The sequence below is a fragment of the Symphodus melops genome (genome assembly GCF_947650265.1).
Source record: "Symphodus melops genome assembly, chromosome: 15".
Lineage (NCBI taxonomy): Eukaryota > Metazoa > Chordata > Actinopteri > Labriformes > Labridae > Symphodus > Symphodus melops.
The window spans coordinates 23,168,275-23,188,728 of NC_136705.1; the positions used below are offsets into that span (position 1 = coordinate 23,168,275).

Genomic DNA, 20,454 nt, shown 5'->3' on the forward strand with positions numbered 1-20,454 from the left:
TGCACTGCATAGTTCTGACCGTAATTGACCTATCCGGGCTGCCGTAGTCATGCAAAATTGTGGCACTCCTCCTCAATGAACGTTGGAAAGATGGCGACGGCATACGCACAAGCGAGAGTCAACAGTGCCGGCGGGTAGAAAGTGCTCCAAAGAGACGCAAATCCGGCTTTCTGTGCAAAGACTGAACGGTGCAAAGTGTGTCTGATAGCCGTCAGACATGCTCTAGTCCATGCACGGATAGGATCAAGAACCCGCTGCTTTGCTATGGAGCCTCCGGATCGCAACAAGCCCAGCAGGTATGCGAATTTTGTTGAACAGACACTAACACCATCAGGACCTCGAGCTTTGCCAAATAGGGAGCTGAACGTGACACTGCAGTCGAGTCTACGGTGGCGCTCGCGCATCCCTCACAAACCCCACTTCCTGCCAAATAGTGAGACTGCGTGCAGTTTGTTGCATTTGCAACAACTGGAGTTGCAAACTTTTTTTCGGGCAACACTTTCAGGGGGGGATTTAATTGCACATGCTGTGCTCTTATCAGAGAGGAAGACTTGTAATGCTCGCCTGATGAGAAGGTAACACGAGGGGTTTGTGTTTTTTTGTTTTTTGTAGTAATGGTGCAACATGTCAGAGAAGAAGCTAGCTAACACCTCCTGTTAGTCAGCGGGGGGATTGACACTTTATTGTTCACATGCAAGTTGTCTAACACGCACGAAGCGAGCTGAAAGTGGAGCAGTGTTGCACCGCGAGCTCGTACATGATCCTCGGTGCTGTGTTGTTGTGTGTTTCAGGTTGCCTGAGCATGCATTTCATCACAACTTCGCTGGAATTAGCTAGCATGTTGCTCCACTGTTGTTGTTAATCCTCCAGTTTGCTCTCTCTCTCGAAGTGCTGAATCATTACACAGTCCTGTTTATCTGATTTGTTCTGAACATTGGTGCATGTCTGGTTTCATCGCTGCTACATGTGAAGGTCTGAAGCTTTATGGACAATCTGTTGCAAATGTTCACTGTCAGACGTCATTTGTTTTTTCACAGTGCGCGTTTATTTTAATCTTTACGGTATGCCAAATTGTTCATATTATTTTTATTGACACTTTCAGAACATGCAAAATATTTGTACTGAAGCTCGTAATAAGACTGAGGGGATTTTTATAAATGAATGAATCTTTATTTGTAAAGTGATCATGTCAAATGTTGCCGTGACGTCACTTCACAAAATAGTCTCTCTTCATCGTTGTTATATTTTATTACAAAGGCCCAACATTAATCCATCCCTGAGCATGACAAGAGCAAAAGATGAAGACATGTGAGATGATAAGAATTCAGGCCTAAAAGGACAAAAAGATCCAATATAATGACAAACATGTTGACTAGTCAGCATTGATCTTTCTGGCAAACTTGCTGGAGTAAAATTGTTTGAATCTTTAATGTTCATAATATCAAATATAACAGTGATACTTCCTACGTATAAAGAAATGTAAAAAAAAAAATCCACTTGAAGTGCACAAATGTGCGGACGTCCACAGCTACTAACACTTGATGTTCAAGTAAGAGAAGAGGAAAAATGAGGGAAAAACAGTGGGAAAATTAGTTTTCCTTAATAAAAAAATCAGAGTTAAAGAGTAATATTGCACAGGTAAATAAACATGCATTCTGCTGTAGAAATAAATATGACTTGTAGGTAAAAGAGAAAAATAGATGCATAGCATGAATTAGTCTAAATAGTACAAACATATATTGCACAGTATGAAACGTATATCCAGGTTTAGGGTGAGGAGTAGTTCACGAGCCTTATGTTATTGTGTTCTTCTGCGAAACGTGAAATCCCTCTCAAGACAGCGAGAACAGACGGCGTCCTCTCATTTCACTCAGATAAAACCAATTTCTTCTGCTTGGAGACACTTTTACTGATAGACTTTGTACTTCAGAGACAAGCTGCACAATTACTACTTTCACTATGTCACTATTGGTCGGCCTTTATGTTTAACTGAAGTTAGTCATAAAACATTTGATCTATAAATAGCTGTGGACGTGTGTACTGCTCGACTCATTACTTATTATTTAGTACTTTTTATGCTGGACATTTTGAGTAATCTGATGTCAAAGTCCTTAACAGAGACGAAGAATGTTTTCTCATTTACTGTTGAAATGATTCATCATGCTGTTGTGGAGCGTTGTGTTTCTTTAATCTTCGAGGTATGCATACTGAGAGACACTCATAAGATATTTGTCCTCGTTCATACGCGTCTCCTAATCAGAATTCTCTCATGTTTGCCCCTGACTGCTGACAGACAGCCCCTTAGGAATCTGCTGTTATGTCTTCCACCTCTCCTCCCTTTCTCGTCCTCGCATGCAGTCTGCAGGGCGAGTGACTCTGAGGGCATTTATCACGCTGGATCTGCTTTGTCATCGCCGATAATCCTGCTTTTGAGCAAATAGCTTGTTTCTTTGTCAGTAATGATTGAGTAGCGGCCAGTTGTTATTCCCCTGCACCCTTGAGGCCACTCGGTCCACAGTGGACACAAACAGCTCGGGTGATTGTGCAAGAGAGGACCGGTTACTGTAATCGCTGTCCTGCATTGTTGCACAAGGAAACATACTGGGACATTAACCTTGCTCTTCCTGGAAGCAAGTCCGCGTCACACTTTAATCACAACAGATACAGGCTTTTTTTTTTTTTTTTTTCAGTTTCATTTTGATGTTCAGCTCAGTGTGCATGCTGCAGCAAGTTCTGGCTGCAAGGTACGCACGCTGCACAGAGCTCAATGTGTCTATGACGTGTTTTCATTGAGTGCATGTATTCATATCAAGTCTGAGTTTGGTTCTGCACAGATAATTATTTGTAGACTATAAACAAATGAGCTTAGAAACATCCAGAATATGACAATCATTTCGGATTCATGCCTGAAGCTGCAACATGTTTTCTCATGTTATGTCATGCACTTTGTGATGTGTTTCTGTGATATACAATAAGCTTCATGTCAGCACGTTTTCCAGGAGTATTGTGCATGTGTGAAAGCATCACGATGGACTCCTATGAAGCTAACAAACAGATCCTTATATTCACTGTAAGAAATGTACATACTTAAACACTTACTGCGAGCGGAGTTCAAAGTGAAAACCGCCCTGAGACAGATGAGTTATGCGATTGCTCTGTAATTGAGGGCCGTTGCAAGTACAGAGGTCCTTTGTCAATAATGCGTCGTCCTTTAATTCAGTCTGAAGACATTGCGTCTCCAAAAGCATTCCAGAGATGTCAGGATGTGGTGTAGTGTGCCGAGCAGATAGCAGCTTGGAGCCCCGGAGACGCTCATGGGGTAGAAGTCATTAATGCCTGCGTTTGTCAGGAGCACAGGCTGTGGAATACAGATGGACCATCCGGAACCATTTCCTATCTGCATCCTGTCTGTGCCCACACCTGCTTCAGAGAACAGCAGTGCTGCTCGCACAGTCTGCCACTCTCATCTGTCGTTTCCTCTTCAAACAATGAGATCTTTGTCACAGTTCAACTTCAGCAATTGATGTTGCTAACAGTGCAGGAGGAAGATTGTGTAAGGGAAACGATTGGTTGTTTTGTTTCTGCAGAATATGTCCTTGTTATGCACAACTCAAAGAAAGTCGAAGCTGCCAGATTATATTTCAGAGGTGGAACACACTGCTGCCAGCACTGTTTATAATGCAAGTTGCATACGGTGAAAAACATGTAATTATGCCATTTACCTCATGCTGCAGCCAGCAGTCTGCAAGCTGTGTTTACAATTAGATGCATTAAGGTCATGTTGTTCATTGTGGTTCATGTTGTACCTTAAGGTCTGTTTTTTCTTCTCCTGAGGTTTTTCGAGCGATGTCTTAAGACAAACAAAAGAAGCTGAGCCGTGTTCTGGACTGACTGATTGCTTCTAAGATCTTGCCGTGCAGAAACAAACCTCTCCCCTGTGCAGTACAGTGTGTTTTTGCATTGCGCTGTTGTAGGAGAGGTTAGGAGGTCCACTCCTGGAAATGTCACACTGTTCCAGAGAAGGGTGGGGTCAAGTATGTTGTGTTCATTGTTCCTGAATTCTCTCAGGCTGTCGAGCTGCATCAGCTCTGCCTGTTCGTGAGGGACACACAGCACGTCATAGAAGCATACTTTTTTAGCATGAGCTGCACAAACACTCAGATCTGTGTAGCTGTGCACACACAGGATTATTTTATTCTCATGCTTCACATGTTAGCCCAACATTAAAAACCAGCAGAACACATCCTTTTCTTTTTTTAAACAGTGGGTGGTAATCAAAATCTGGATTCAACCTACCGAGCATTATGTGTGCCAGCATGAGCCGACTGGGGGGGGGAGAGTGCTCAAAACCTTTCTCCTCCTTTTCCTCCCTCTATAATATCCCCTTTAGTTCGGGGGCATTGTGAGCAAGTGTGCTCACCAACCAGCTGTGTGCTATTCAGCTGTGGGCCTCACGGGCCACGTGTCACTACTATACAATGGCATGCCCCCTTCCTGGGACAATAGTGTGGACGGGTGGGGTCAAAGGTCAAGCCCCCCCTGACTCTGGCAGCTCTTGGTATCACTGCTTCAGTCACGATACAGAAAAAGACTCTCGATTTTGTGCTGTTTATTATGCGCTCGGTGTCTGTGCCTCGGGGCTTTAACATTCCACCGGCCTTTATTGGAGGCCCAATGAGCCATCAGATGAGCCATTGAGACCAGCCAGACACCATCTGCAGTGATAATTCACCAGTGTCAGCCAGGCAGGGACAGCTTGAGGACCCTGCTGCAGCGATGGTTAACTGCCGGCCATGCAGGCAAGTATCTTTTTTTTTTTTGCAGCCTGCACGTAGGTTTAGGAAAAAGGCAAAGAATTCAGAAGAGGAATGTGCACAGTCTTGGCTGCAGCACAATCTGTGCTTGAAGTGTGCCATGGCAACCAAACAAACAAACTGGCAGTGATGGCGTCATTGGTTCCGCTGTCATTCCTCAGCGATGAAGTCATGCGTTCTGCATAGAGAAGTGTCCCTTTTTTTAAAACGTGGTCTCCTCCGTCTCACATGCATGTGCTATTTCTGTCCTCGGACACCTCACACCCGCACACACTTGGAATGTTTACAAATGTGCAAAGAGTCTGATGTGACGTGTGATAGACGCAGTGGGCGGCTCTGCTTTCCTCACGCAGTCTTTCCATACCTGTCGAGACTTTTGCATTGCACAATGTACAGAAATGTGTGTGTGCTGTTGTTTTGCTAACAGCCTTACTGTAACATGCAAGATTTCTTTCTGTGCCTTCTGGTGCTTGCATACTGAAAAGATCACTGTTGTGCTCCTGCAGAACAAGCCCCTTCACTATTTCTCACAGAAAACTCATAAAGGCTCCAGTGTTCTTTGGTGCAAAGAGTTATTCTGTGATTTGGAGTCCGTGGTGGTTAAGATGACCGTGACACTCACATTATTCCTGCACTGCTTTTTTTCGTTCATCGAGTCTTTTAATGCATCTTGCTGAATTTGAAGTTGCAGGATGTGCAGCAGGTGTCTGCTCCCCGGGGACTCTGTGTGCGTGTGTGCAAAGACACACACTCTGCAGAGGGGCAGATGGGCTGTAGAAGTCTGGACTCTGATTTCCTGATTATCCCCCCCCCCCCCCCCCCCCCTCCCTCGTGCACACGCGCTGCCCCTGCAAGTGTGTGCGCCCCTTTTCAACTGTGTCGACGCAGAAGCTGACGGGCGCGTGTTGGGGAATGTCTTTCAATGAGATAATCGATGAGGGGGGGACACATGGTGACCAGCATGCAGACCGCCTGCTTCATGCCCCTCCTCTTCTTCCTCTTTTTGTTTTTGTTGGTGGAGTCAGACCTCTCCAACCTTTCCCTCTAATCCTATTAAAAGCCCCTCAGAGAGGCATTAGGGTAGAAAGCTTTGACATTGTAATCTGGGAAGGCGTGCTGCTCCTTCTTCCATCCAAGAGGGAGTGTTTCAAGTGATTACAATGTTTGCTTTCTGCAGACTGTGATGCTGCGGCGGGAGTTCTTTTTGTTTTCGTACATGGGGAAACAAGAAAAGTGAGAGAACTGCACGTGCAAATTTTCCAATGTCTACACGTTTGAGTCACTCGTCTTAATCAGATCTTGACTTTCACAGTTGATGACTTAGCAGAAGAGGTTTACTATTTCTCCCTTCTCTGGTTCGGCCATCATGTTTACTCGAGCCCGCAGCTTATTATCCTGTGTGTGCAGGGCTGTGGTCGCGAGCAGAGCTCTGCAGCCGTACGTTCAGGAGGCAGCCAGTCAGGCGAGTCGGCGCTCTGCCGGAGGTCGAAGCAGACGAGCCGTCTCGCTGCAGTTTAGCAACTGGTTTGCTGTGGCATTAGAGGAGATCTGCTGCTCGCTCTGTTATGGGTGCAAACAAGCCAGCGCTGTTTGACCTTGAGCACACATTTCTTTTCGTTGTCATTGTGTGGTATGACTGAAACGCCTTCATGTAGTGTCTTGCTCACTCTTCACATCACTTCAAGGGAACAGTTGGAATTGTAAAGATAAAAATCACGCCCGCTGGTTCTCAGGGATTTCTGTGGTCAGCATAAAATATTTTTTGCTTGAGATACAAAAAAAGTGCCATACTTTAATTTTTATATTTATGTTTCAAAACCGCTGTAACTCTAAAAAGACGCACTTTAATGGGCATGCTGGACTTGTGTGACTGTCAGATAATTGTTCTGAGCAAGCTTACTGTTACTGACTCACCTCCATTGGCTCTGCACAGTCTGTATTATTGCTGCTGTTTTTCCAGTCATTCAATTTCCTGAACACTTGCAAATGTAAAAAGTGAAACAGACAAACATAATCGTTATCTGGATTGTGTTTGTAACAATTGATTCTTCGGCTCCGGGCCATGCTGACTCTGTTGTTCTGTCCGCCTTTACGTGGATTCTCATTTATTGTTTGCAGGCAGTCCAAGCCAGCGGAAGATGCATCCCACCAGAACTCTGCTGTGGATGAATCCTGGGACTCTCCCAGTGAAGAGGAGGAAGCTCTGTACGGCACGTCGCCTCCGTATACCAACCGTCAGATGAAACGCATGTCAGGCAAGCATCAGAGGAACAGCCAGACGAGGAGCGCCGGAAGGTCTCCCAACAAGGGTAAAGTGAAACCTGTGAAAGCACATGAAAGATGTCCCTCGTATAGACATGGTACTGACCAGGGTGGAATGCTTTCTGTGTTTGTTTCAGCGGAAGTGAGCCTGTCTGTGCAGAGGGAGACTCCCCGGCCAGCAGAGGTCCCCGAGGAGCACAGCTACAAGCAAGGCAAGAAGCAGAGGGCCGCGCAGCGCTCCACCGAGAGAGACCACAAGAAGACGTTTGAAGGCGCCTTCATGCTGGATCCGCTGTCAAAGTCCGGTCCTTTCAGCGCCCTCAGTATGGATCCCAGGAAGCACTACCTGAGCTTGGGCTGCAGCAGCGGCAAACAGCCCGTGTCTATGCCCTTCTTGGTACGGACACACCGGCAGACTTCCAGGACAGACTGTCCTGCCGACCGCCTCAAGTTCTTTGAGACTCTACGGCTGCTGCTCAAGCTCACGTCTATGTCCTCCAAGAGGAAGGAGAAGGAGCAGCGAGGCCTGGAGAACATGGCCTTCATGGGTCACAACAACGAGGTCATCTGGCTGGAGCTGCAGGCGTGGCACGCACGCCGCTCCACCGGGGACCAGGACTTTTTTCTTTTCACCGCCCGCCAGGCCATCCCTGACATCATCAACGAGGTGCTGCACTTTAAGGTCAACTACGCCGGTCTGAGAGGAGCCCAGTGTGTCGGCTCTCAAATATTTGACTATCAGGGCGCCCCGGATCTCGTCAGTGGAGAGGAAATGGAGCCTGCTGTAGCAGAGACCAACCACTGTGGGGTCGACCCCTGGGGCTTTAGCGCCTTCCACTCGTCGGCGATGAACGCGGCGGAGCCTCTGGGCTCTGGCGCCGACTGCAGGGAGCACCTTCAGCGCCAGCGGCTGGCGTTTGAGCAGGTGAAGCGTGTCATGGAGTTACTGGAGTCGGTGGAGGCCCTGTACCCCTCTTTGCAGGCCCTCCAAAAGGACTATGAAAAGTATGCAGCAAGGGACTTTCAGGGCAGGCTGCAGGCGCTCTGTCTGTGGCTCAACATCACCCAGGACCTTAATCAGAAGCTGCGCGTCATGGCCACAGTGCTGGGCCTCCATGACTTTTCCCGCATTGGTTGGCCCATCTTTGAGATCCCTTCACCTCGCTGCTCTCGTGGAAATGAAGAAGAGGAGAACGAGGAAGATGAGGAGAACGACTCCACGGCCACTTTCACGGCTGAAAGTGATGCAGAGGACAGGGAGGTGGAGGAGGAGGTGGAATTTGGACATGTAGCAGACGGAGAGCTGTCTCCAACCCTGACTCCTAAATTTGCTCGCTTGTTGTCAGAAGACGAGTTTCTCCCCACCGCCTCTGCGGCGAGCGTGGAAGCAGTGGCGGGTGGGGGAGTTTTCTGCCCCACAGCCATCTACAGACCGTTTGTAGATAAAGCTCTGAAACAGATGGGACTGCGTAAACTGATCCTCAGACTGCACAAACTGATGGACCGCTCTCTGCAGAGGTCCAGAGCGGCGCTGCTCCGCAACACGCCTGCACTCGAGGTGAGCACGTCATTAACGGCATGATCAATGAATATCAAAGTGTATCATGTGACACTGGCGTCCCAGTCTGTGGAACCACATGAGGCATACGCACAGACCCAGCACTGTGTTCCCCGGCTGGCTCTGCCCGTCACACCTCTGGCATTTATATTGAAGGCCAAACGCCATAGGGACGTAAAGATTGTGCGAGGAAGGAAGTGTTGTCACATACAGGATGGTTTTAGGTCTCTTAGAAAAATCGAATGTGTGTATCAGAAATGTTGAGCTTTAACCATTTTTTTCCCCCAGCTTTTCTGCGGGTGTTAAAATGCAGCACTCCAAACTGCAAGTCATGCGAACAATTCTTAAATAATTGAATATTCCTCTGAAGTCCGGAGGCTGTGCATATGGACCGAGGAGGAGACAAGCTGGAGCTGTGTAACATATTTATCAGGCGTCTGTCTCTCCTCGATCTTAGTTGATATTCTCTGTTGTGCAATCCAAAAGTGAAAGCATCAATGAGAGATAACGTGGTGATGATAATATGATGATACAGTCATCCTGCACTAATCCATATACTGTCCCAGTCAGCAGTGTTTGCTTTACGGCATCAGGGAAGCACAAGAGAGCACAGTGGGAGCTCTACACACGCACACACACACACACACACACACACACACACACACACACTCTTACCCTGCGTTCCCCTGGAGGCTCTGCTGCTCCTGTAACCCCTCCGAAGGGGAAGAAGTTTGAAACACCATCCGGATGTAAATATCATATTCTGTCTTTTGTCCCACTCCAAATTTTTGAAGAATCTTTGCAGCGCTGACTTGAGTTGTGCCATAATTGACCAAGCAGTAAGCACATGGTTTAGGATACTGTCTTTTGAAGATAAACCAAGCAACAACAAAATATGTATTCAGTGGTTATTATGAGTGAGACGTGAAGGGATTTTGTCACACAGGTCATCTATGGTGCTCTGCACTCGATCTGAATTAACTCAATCTTCCTAAATCTGCAGTTTGCAGATTTCCCCGACCCCATGCTCTACAGCGACTACCTGCCAGAACTGTCCCGCCATCTGTCCTGTAGTGGTCCTGCTCACCCGGAGCTCGGAGCAGACATGGTTTCCTGGGAGGACATGCTGGACATGGAGCTGCCGTCCTTCCAGCCAGCGTTCCTCGTGCTGTGCAGAGTCCTCCTCAACGTCATTCACGAATGCCTTAAACTGCGACTGGAGCAGAGGCCTGCTGGAGAGCCTTCACTGCTCAGTATCAAACAGGCAAGCAGACTCTCACACTCATCTCTGCTCCGTCTGTGCAGGAGGGAAGTCTAAGTACCGCGTTTGTTGTTTGTGCTTTGCAGTTGGTGCGCGAGTGTAAAGAGGTTCTTAAAGGCGGCCTGCTGATGAAGCAGTATTATCAGTTCATGCTGCGCGGCGTGGTCACCGACGCTCAGGGCTTGCAGACCAATGCAAATATTGACGAGTTTGAAGAGGACCTTCACAAGATGCTGGTGGTAAGATGAGCTGGAAGTGCATTCTTTTTGACACGGTGAACGTACGCAAGTTCTGCATAAAAGATCCTGATCCGTTCTCCTAGGTCTACTTTGACTACATGCACAGTTGGATCCAGATGTTGCAGCAGCTGCCTCAGGCCTCTCATAGCTTAAAGAACCTGTTAGAGGAGGAGTGGAACTTCACAAAGGTCATCACTCCGTACATCCGCGGAGGAGAGGCGCAGTCTGGGAAGCTTTTCTGGTCAGTCAAAGACGTGCAAACCAAACTGACATCACTCGTTCTTTTGCAATTTTTGGTAAAAAGATGCAAAGTGTACTGATAAAGATGGTGGAAAAACTGAGGGTCTCTCTGCTCTTTGCAGCGATATTGCCGGGATGCTGCTTAAATCCACCGGAGAGTTCCTCGACGCTGGCCTGCAAAAGAGTGGTAATGAATTCTGGGAATGTGCAGATGACAGCACTGCCTCGGATGAGATCAGGTACGTTTTATTCTCTTCAGCCTTTATGAAAATATATTTCATCCTTGTGTGAGTGTTTTCATTTTGACCCGGAGTGTTTTTGACCCGTGCAGGCGGTCGGTAATCGAGACCAGTCGGTCACTGAAGGAGCTGTTCCACGAGGCCAGGGAGCGAGCGTCCAAGGCTCTGGGATTTGCCAAAATGCTGCGAAAGGTGAGAAAAAGCAGTGAGGAATTTTCACTCCCCTTGAAACAGAACCGGCTGTGCAGTTTCTATCTGTGGCCCTGATTTTTTTTATTTATTTTTTTAAATGCCAAACTAGGACTTTGTGTTCTGACACTTTTGTTTTGCATCCTTCTCTGCAGGACTTAGAGATTGCTGCAGATTTCAGTATCACCAATGGGGTGACGTCTCTCCTGGATGCCCTGAAGAAGGGAAACCACGTAAAGGTGGGTTTGCTTTTCTTTGTGTTGCTTGTCTTGCGTCTTTATTTCCCGTCCTGTCGATATTTATGTTTCTGCTTTGACATCCAGGTTCAGATTCCAGGCCTGGAGGAGCTGCAGATTTTTGTCCCCTGTGGTTTGATGGACCAGCGGCCTCTCATCCTGCAGCTCCTCAATGCCGCTGCAGGGAAAGACTGCTCCAAAGAGCCTGACGAGATGAGCGATGACGAGACCTACTTGCTCATGAGTAAACACGGCGCCGGAGACTCCACTACTGATTCAGACTGGGCTCAGTGGGATGGAGAGCTGCTCAAACTGGTCCCCCAGATGGAGACTGTTGACACTTTAAGAGCCATGAAGGTAAGTGATTTTTTTTTTTCTATTTCCGTCTAAAGGTGTGGGTGTGGAGTTCAAAAGCCTCTCACTGATTTGTAATCGTGGTTCAGGTGGAGAACATGCTGTTGATAGTGATGCACTCAGCTCACCTGGTTGCCCAGCGGAAGGCCTTCCAGCAGTCGATGGAGGACGTGCTCTCTCTGAGCCGCGAGCAAACATCGAGTCAGCCTCTCATCGCCGGCGCTCTGGAGGAGCTCAAGGTACTCTCATAACCACACACTCTGAAAAAGTGTTTCATCTCTAAACAGGTGCACGCTGGTGTCCCACTTTCAATTTAAATATTTTCTGCAGCTGCTACCATTAACCTCAAATTACCTTGAAAAACTCCCAGGCTTTATCAGACCAGATTCTTCTTTACATCTGTGACATTCAAAGCCACAGTACCTCGTGTAGTGAACCCACATTGATGCTTTTTGTTTTCCACTTTGGCTGCTTTCACTGCTGACTTTGAATCTACGGGTTAGTTGTATCAAAAATCAATGATTATAGAGTTAATCTCTCTCTCCTGCAACAGGATGAGGCCCTGCAGCTATGCATCAAGATCGGCACAGCCATCGACCGGGTGGAGTACATGTTCACCACAGAGTTTGAGGCAGAGGTGGAGGAGTCGGAGTCAGCCACGCTGCATCAGTACTACAGGGAGGCAATGATTCAGGGCTACAACTTTGCCTTTGAGGTAAACACAGGAGCGTCTATTTTTTTAAGAGACACTGAGAAGTTTTTGTGTGTGACTTAACAATCCTCTTCTTTTACATTTGAGTGACATCTAATAAGAATAGAGGGAGATGTGAAGTGATGGTGTGAGGGCAGTACTGTTAAATCTCTTCCTGTTTGTGGCTTTGTGTTTCAGTACCACAAAGAGGTGGTGCGTCTGATGTCAGGGGAATTCAGGCAGAGGATCGGGGAACGCTACATAGCGTTTGCTCGCAAGTGGATGACTTATGTGCTAACCAAATGTGAGAGCGGCAGGGGTACCAAGCCCAGGTAAGGACTTCACTTCAAGTGTCCCACTTCTTCACTCGTTGGGTTTGTGAAAGCTCTGCAAACCTCTTTGCTAGGTGTTTGTGTTTCTTTTGCAGCATTGTGTAAGTAGTCTTAGCTTAATAGAACAACATACAACTTGTTTTATTCCCCATCACCTTTAACGACTTCACATTCACCTATTCTGCTCATCCCCATTTTAAAACTTTCTCATTGAGTGTTTCAATGCTGGAGTCCCAAACTAAAAGAATAAATCAAACTGAATAAATGATCTACAGGTTTCTCTCATTGACAACATGAATGGTGACAATGAGGATAGTATGGGATCTTTAAGATTTATTGGTTAATGTAGTGATTGATAATTTCTGCTGTTTTTATATTAATTTAACTGTGAACACAGTGATGTTTATCCGTTGTCACAACATTGAACCTCTTTTTATGTTAGACCTCCATGCCAAGAGCTTTTTTTTTTTTTTTTCTAACTGTAACAAGCTACCATGGCAACATCAAGTGTTGCCTTTAGGTTACATCACAGCATACAACTACAGCAAGTAGCACAACACCTTTTGGAGAGACTTTTAAAATGCCCTTAAAAAGGTGTGATGACTAATATGCAAACAAAATTTGTTATCATTTTTTGTTTTCATTATTCATCAGTTTATAACCTCCTGATGGTTTAGCACCTTTTAATGTTTGATTACCTGAATGTTGTCGATGCAGCGGTTTGAACTTTAAAAGTTTTATACAAACTTTTCTGAATTCTTTTGTCCCTTCAAAAAACGTTACATGCGGTGCCAGATGGCCTGGTGCCTCATGTGCGGAGGCTTTAGTCCTAATCGCAGCGGCCTTGGGTTCAGGTCCGACCTTGATGTTTAAAAATGTTTAATGAAATGATGCTGCACATTTTATTGGGGTGCGAGGGAGGGGGTTTGTTGTCAGCAGCAGATCATTTTAGCAGTTCCTGATTGGCTGCCATGTTTCTCTCCCAGGTGGGCGACTCAGGGTTTTGATTTTCTTCAGGCCATCGAACCTGCCTTCATATCAGCACTACCAGAGGAAGACTTCCTGGTACAGTAGCACATCCTGTTTTCATATTCTTGTCGTTTTCTACAAACTGCACATTAAGCCGGCTTGGGTTATGATTTTGTCACTGTCCTGACTTTGCATTTGCGTCTCTTTCTGCAGAATTTACAAGCTTTGATGAATGAATGTATCGGACATGTGATTGGAAAACCTCACAGCCCAGTAACTGGCCTGTACATCGGTAAGATGCTCCTCTGTCATGTAAACTGTTTGTGGCTTCTACTCCTTTTCTTTGCATATAAACCCCTCTATTTCAGCCCTGCTCAGAACAGGCTGTTTCTGTGTCTGTAGCTTTAAATATGTAAATGAGCTGTGTCTGACCACGCCCCCTCTCTGGAAGGGCTCGGGTGTACTCGGTGCTTTCTCGCTTCATGTCCTATTGTTAACGGTGAGAAGGCAGACTCAGAGGGCAGAACAAACACCTCGCTGTGGGAGTGTCACCCACCTGGGGGAGGGGCTACTGCCCTTTGTGATGTCATGAAGGGAACATTTCCAAACAGCTTGTTTGAGCACACATTTTCTGAAAAGTGGAGCAAGCACAGCACAGAGAAGATGGACTTCTCTCATCATAGGGGGGTTTGTAGACAGATAGAGACGCATGTTAGAGTCAGAGGAACATGGAGAAGTGGATTTTGTATAATATGTCACCTTTAATATTCAGCTTCATGTTCATAATGTGTGCGTCATGAGGAACTTAAGCACACATGATAATGAGATAACATTCAGCTCATAGGGAGGGTTTGTTACCTGAAGAGTAACTGAACTGGTTGGTTCGGCCATTTTCATGAAAACCTTGCTAGAAAACTGGTTATGTGTGAAAGTGTACTCACTGTGACTGGGAAGTATGGTGTTACTGGAACACTGTGTGTTTACTCAGCAAATGTTTCCTCAACAAATAAGGACGGATACAGAAACAAAAACAACAGGTTGATGTCGGCCAGTTTCTGCACGAACTGAACAACAAAGTAAAAACACTTTGTAGTTCACTGACTTTACTTAAATTGATTTCAGACACATTGGTCCATATCATCATCATCATCATCAGAAGAAATAAAAATACAGGACATCAACAAAGGGATCAAATCTCTATAGTTTACTTTGAGTGTTTCCAGAAATGTAAGAAACACCTCATGAAGCTTAGTGTGGGCTGAGTGAGAGACATCGTGGTGACGTTTTCTGAATCACTCGTCTCTCTCAGTTGTTGTTGACGTGCACAGACAGGTGGGAAGTGCTACTGTATAAATGCTTCCTGCTAACTGGTTGATTTAAAAAAAAAAAGCGTTTTTTATCAGATCTCTATTTTAAATTTCCTCCAGAGCAAACAGCTTTTCCTCTCGTGTGTCTTCACTCATGGAAGTGTTTATTTATTCTTTCAAGCTCCCAGGAATAGTCCTCGCCCTGTTAAGGTCCCTCGCTGCCACAGTGACCCACCAAACCCCAATCTGTTTATCCCCAACACCGAAGGTTTCAGGTAGGTGACGACGCTTTTCATTTGAAGCGGTGTGATTGTTGAACTCTTTCCTGCATGGCTCATAGTCACTCGTTTTTGTGTCCGTCCCTTTTTTTTCTAGCTCTGTCGTTTGTGTGTGTGTGTTCGACACAATCTGAGTGAGCGAGTGTGTTTCAGTGTGTCCCTCAACCAGCCACCCAGCTACTCCCTTCACCGTCTCTATTCACATCCCACGTTAAGCCACACCCCCCCCCCCCCCCCCGACTTCGATCCTCAGTTTGTTTGTTTTTTTCAACCACACAGCTCCCGAAGTCTCCCCTGCGACCTCCGGAACCAGCTTTTCCCCAACGGCCCTCGCCCCGTCCCTCAGGGCCCGGGGGAACAACACAGCCACAACAAAGCGCCCAGCAGCAGCCCCAATGACGTCAGGTAGCTTTGTCCCCCCGAGTCACCTGTTAGAAACTGCTGTGAAGACACAAAAGAGAGGGCCGGCACAAAGGAGAGAGAAGGAGGACAGGCTTTGTGTTCATATGATTTAAAAAAAAAAATCTATAATTTGCAGGCTCTCTCTCAAAAAGATTCAACATTCATCCTTTAAGGAGAAGCACCACAGTTATTGTAACACTCATCAAAGTGGAGTGCCAGTAAGCAGCTTTAACAAGACATTTTAAAAACACACGATACAAAGGATCGTCTTGGGATTCATCGTCATTCATTTGTTGGCAGCTTCAGAAGTTTCTTTGTCAGATTCTGATTCCAGCTCAGACGGTGAATTTAGATTTTGGAGATGTTCATCTCAACGTGAACGGACACAAAAGACTGAAAGCTGAGAGTCGACCCAGTGAAAAGAATCTCGTGTCCATCATTTCACATGTTACTTGTTACTGGCCAAGGGAGGACACTGTGGTTACTGTGCATGGTGTGAAAATAGGAGGAAACAAACACTCGTCCCTCATTGACAGAGCGTCTCTGCTTATTAGTGCTTTTAACATCAGTCTTGCTTTGATGCTGGTGAGTCACCGCTCTGAGACTTTTTCCTTCTCTGTGTGTGCTTTTGAATGTCAGAAAATGCAGAGAGAGATCTAACCTTAATGTGTATATGAGCTGAGTAATGACTCTGATGCATGCTGAACTTCTAATGGGTTTTAAAAGGCAAATCTCTGCTTCCCTTCAAAGGTCAGACGCCTTTTTGTCTCTTTTTAAAATCAGCCTGAAACCGGAACACAAGTCTGAGAATATCATGCCCTAAAAGCAGCAGCAGATGAAGAAGATGTCTGTACCGTTTCAAATTATACGGCCCCTCCCCTTTCTCATAAAGGCGCCTTGAAAAAGCGCTTCACTGTTTTGCTAACGTCTCACATTAGCGTTACAGGAACCAGCGTATGAAATGTCTCCTTCATCATTTTAAGAGCATTAAATAAAGAGACGGCCCCCTCGTTGTTTGTCCTTTAACAGATTAGGACCTCAGAGTCTGAATCTGTCGTGTTTGATTGTGTTGCCTCACTGTCCTCCACATCCTAGCAGGGGATCCAGTTACCATGAAAACGACCGGCTGTCCACGGTTGCAGCAGAGTTGAATTTTAAATCTCTGAGCCGCCACTCCAGCCCCACTGAGGACAGAGAAGGTGGGCGCATTGAACCACCTGCTTACTTTAATCCACATTGTGCAATATCTGTCTGCTGGGTTGATGAATGACTCTTGTGATTTCTCTCTTTAGAACCCTCCTATCCGAAGAGTGACCCGAACAGCGCCGCCCGCCGAAGCTGGGAGCTCCGCACCTTCATCAGCCAGTCAAAGGGTACAGGATTAAAATACATTAAATTAAATAATGCCAGTGTGAAATTAAGATGACCATTATTTTATTTAGATATCCTCCTCTTGCTTAATGTTTTAACAAGAAGCATTCAGAGGAGGGTCAAACTCTTAAAGTTTTCCAGGGTCTGTGTGGCTCTGATGATCACAGGTTCACAGATTCAGAGATAAAGACTTTGAACCTGGATGGAGAAGCATCAGCTGGTTTGTTATTAACTGTGTGATGTGATCAGGTGAACTCTTCCAGTCAGCCGTAAGCGTCAGAGAGATGACAGGTTAACCGCCTAAACACGAAGAGTTACAGAAATCCAAACCAGAAGAATCAAACGTGATGAAGGTCTCCACTGAACGCAGCTCGTGTTCATAACTGAACTTGTGAAACATCTCTGTCTCTCAGACACGGCAGCGCGACAAAGCCCCATGGAGGCCGTCCGCCGCTCCATCCGCAAGTTTGAGGACAAGAGGTACGCTGTGATGAAGCAGCGCAACATCATCGGCCAAGTCTGCCACACGCCAAAGTCGTACGACAACGTCATGCACGTGGGACTCAGGAAGGTCACCTTCAAGTGGCAGAGAGGCAACAAAATAGGTACGGCTCCCTTCAGCCCGCTTTGTGCTCTGATGCAGGTCTCTTAAAGCAGCCGCTGATGTAACGTGTGTGTGTGTGTGTGTCATCTACAGGTGAGGGCCAGTACGGGAAGGTGTACACCTGCATCAATGTCGACACTGGAGAACTCATGGCCATGAAGGAGGTGAGCAGTCACAACTACAGTTTACAGTGATTTCACATGTACGTAGTGTAAACGTGTGATTTATTTTGTTTTGTTTTTTTCATGTAGATTCGATTCCAGCCCAATGATCACAAAACAATCAAAGAGACCGCGGACGAGCTGAAAATATTTGAAGGCATTAAACACCCGAACCTGGTGCGGTACTTTGGAGTTGAGCTGCATCGGGTAAGAGACCCATGTTAATGCAGACTGAACCTGCACGAGTGTGAACAGATTGAAAAGGCGGCAGCGGCGGTGAAGACTTGCTACGTTTCTGAATCAGTTTGATGCAGTGTTGTCATTCGTTCACCTGTAGGAGGAGATGTACATCTTCATGGAGTACTGTGACGAGGGAACTCTGGAGGAGGTGTCCAGACTCGGGCTGCAGGAACACGTCATCAGGCTGTACAGCAAACAGATCACGACCGCCATCAATGTGCTGCATGAACACGGCATCGTGCACCGTGACATCAAGGGTCAGTGTCTCAAACTCTTTTTGCTTTAGAGAGGTGCAGAAGTAGATCCTCCCTTAACCTACGACTATCATGATGACGATGATGATGATGATGTTTTTTAAAATCAGGAGCCAACATCTTTTTGACGTCGTCCGGCCTGATCAAGCTGGGTGACTTCGGCTGCTCGGTCAAGTTAAGGAACAACACTCACACCATGCCAGGAGAAGTGAACAGCACACTGGGGACGGCAGGTAACAAAGTGCTCTCTTGTCCTGGTTGTGTGCGGCCACTAGAGGTCACTGTCTCTTCATATTCCACCGAAGATGCTCGTTCATACTGAGATTAATTCTTGAAGTGTTTGTATTTTAACTGTGCATTATTTCCTTCTCAATCAGCATACATGGCTCCAGAAGTGATCACCAGAGCAAAGGGCGAAGGTCACGGACGAGCAGCAGACATCTGGAGTTTAGGCTGCGTTCTCATCGAGATGGTGACCGGAAAGGTGAGGAGAGAAGGATAACACTCAACACATGACGTTTTTCAAGCCGTAGAACATTAAAACTTTGACTTTTTTAAGTGCACTTTAAATTGTTATTGTGAAGCGTACTCCATGCTTTCATGGGTCGGGCTGGTAGACATTTAGCAGCACTTGATGGAATAGTTTTTGTTTTTTTTCGTTTGTCTGAATTGTTTAGGAGAGGGGGTTTTTTTTGTCTTTACATTTCTGTGGTCATAGATAAAAAATACAGGAATCATGTTTTCTTTTTTTTTTCCTTTTCTTCATCTCAACGTGCAGAGACCCTGGCACGAGTACGAGCACAACTTCCAGATCATGTACAAAGTGGGCATGGGCCATAAACCCCCCATCCCAGAGAAGCTGAGCACGGAGGGGAAGGACTACCTGGGTCACTGTTTGGAGAGCGAACCGAAACGCCGCTGGACAGCTAGCATGCTGCTAGACCACCCGTTTGTTAAGGTGAGACATTTTCATAAAAAAAGACTCCTCGCTCAGATATCACTGATCGTCCCCGACCTGAAAGGCCTCAGTTTTAAACGCTAGGTGGAGTAACGTATTTTAATAATCAGAAAGATAAACCAAACGAGCTTTAAAGCCTCTCTCTCTCCCGTTTCAGGTGTGTACGGATGAGGAGTGATCGGACCCTCCTGCGGCTGCCGAGTTTACAAATGAAAGCACTACTGCACACGCCGTCGTCAAAGAGGAAACAGAACTGTGGACGCTGGGAAGAGGAAGTCACGGCTGAAGGCACATGGAGTTAAACTGAGGAACTAAAACAAAAATCATTTCAGAGGACAAGTGGACCTATGGATTATAGGGTGGTTCTTTATGTACCCATGAACTGGGGAGGGGCGGGACTGTACATACTGTAAGAATAGGAGTGACTTTAATTCTTGTATAAACAATATTGTAAAGTAAATATTGCCACATTTGTTGTTCTCACTAGTGAAGAGACCTCTGAAAAGGCATTGAGGAACCCTTTTTTTTTTTTTTTTTTTTTAACAAATGGGAGGGGGTCAGCGGGTGGGAGGGGACAAAATCTATGGCACTTTTAAACTGTTTACCCGAAGTGGAAGTTGAGTAGAGGAGGGCGGGATCTTCGCTCTTTAAAGGCTGAAGAGTGTGTGGCATGCCTCAATTAATTGAAAGAGACGCTGGTTATAAAAATGAACAATACAAATATTCAAATTAATTTATCTCTGGTCGCTTTTAAGGCTATGTGGGCACGAGGAAGGATTCTTTTTAAATGTGTTTTTCTTTGCCTTTGCTGAGGAGTAAATGTTCAAGTCTACTGGCGACGAGCGGTTCATGTGACTGAGAGGAGGAACGGGCTCTCCCTCCCTGCTGCTGAACATAAACAACATCCACACACACACACACACTGACACACAACTTCTGGTCCTCTGCTGCTCTTACAGTGTTTGCTATGTACAAACCATATTAATAAATCAATTGTTTTTTTAAATCAGGTGTCTTATTTCCTTCACAACACACGCTTTTATATTACAGTTAATGTATTACTGTTGAGGAAATGATCCCTGAACCCCAATCAGATCATCATCTCCCCCCGCCTGGAGTTCACTGAGCAGATGAAGGTGCTGATCAATGCTGAGCGACCCGACGTCGCTCCCTCCTTTCTCACACAGGAGTCGAAGTCACGGCGCCCTGCCGACCCCGTCCCTCTGCGGGTGAATCATGTTTTGTCTCCTCAGCTTGATAAGGATGAAATCACATCCTTATCAAGCAGAACATCACAAGGTCAGACTGATGTGTTTTGGGTCCAGGCTGCGAGAATATCTACAGTCATGACTCTCTCCAGGATAATCCGGGCCCCTGCACGTCAGTCGGTTCCTGAGGCTCAACCGGTGAGTTGGTAGATAAATTCAATTCTAAAATCACAAATGTTATTGATTCCATTGTTCCCAGTAAGGTGAAGGTTATCTCTGGAAGAAAT

General features: G+C 46.2%; 1 protein-coding gene across 1 annotated transcript; it reads left to right on the top strand.

The window, feature by feature from the left end:
- Positions 1 to 45: 45 nt before the first annotated feature.
- On the top strand, positions 46 to 19,965 carry map3k4 (mitogen-activated protein kinase kinase kinase 4). Its single transcript, XM_079363445.1, has 27 exons — positions 46 to 296; positions 6,933 to 7,123; positions 7,214 to 8,634; positions 9,638 to 9,898; positions 9,982 to 10,134; positions 10,218 to 10,375; positions 10,497 to 10,613; positions 10,706 to 10,805; positions 10,958 to 11,041; positions 11,126 to 11,395; positions 11,482 to 11,631; positions 11,946 to 12,107; positions 12,282 to 12,415; positions 13,402 to 13,480; positions 13,598 to 13,676; positions 14,873 to 14,966; positions 15,249 to 15,374; positions 16,470 to 16,570; positions 16,664 to 16,744; positions 17,156 to 17,347; positions 17,440 to 17,510; positions 17,598 to 17,714; positions 17,845 to 18,004; positions 18,112 to 18,234; positions 18,379 to 18,485; positions 18,780 to 18,959; positions 19,117 to 19,965. Exons 1-27 carry the CDS (start codon positions 265 to 267, stop codon positions 19,135 to 19,137), a joined length of 4,764 nt encoding a protein of 1,587 aa, XP_079219571.1. The 5' UTR covers positions 46 to 264; the 3' UTR covers positions 19,138 to 19,965.
- Positions 19,966 to 20,454: the final 489 nt, after the last annotated feature.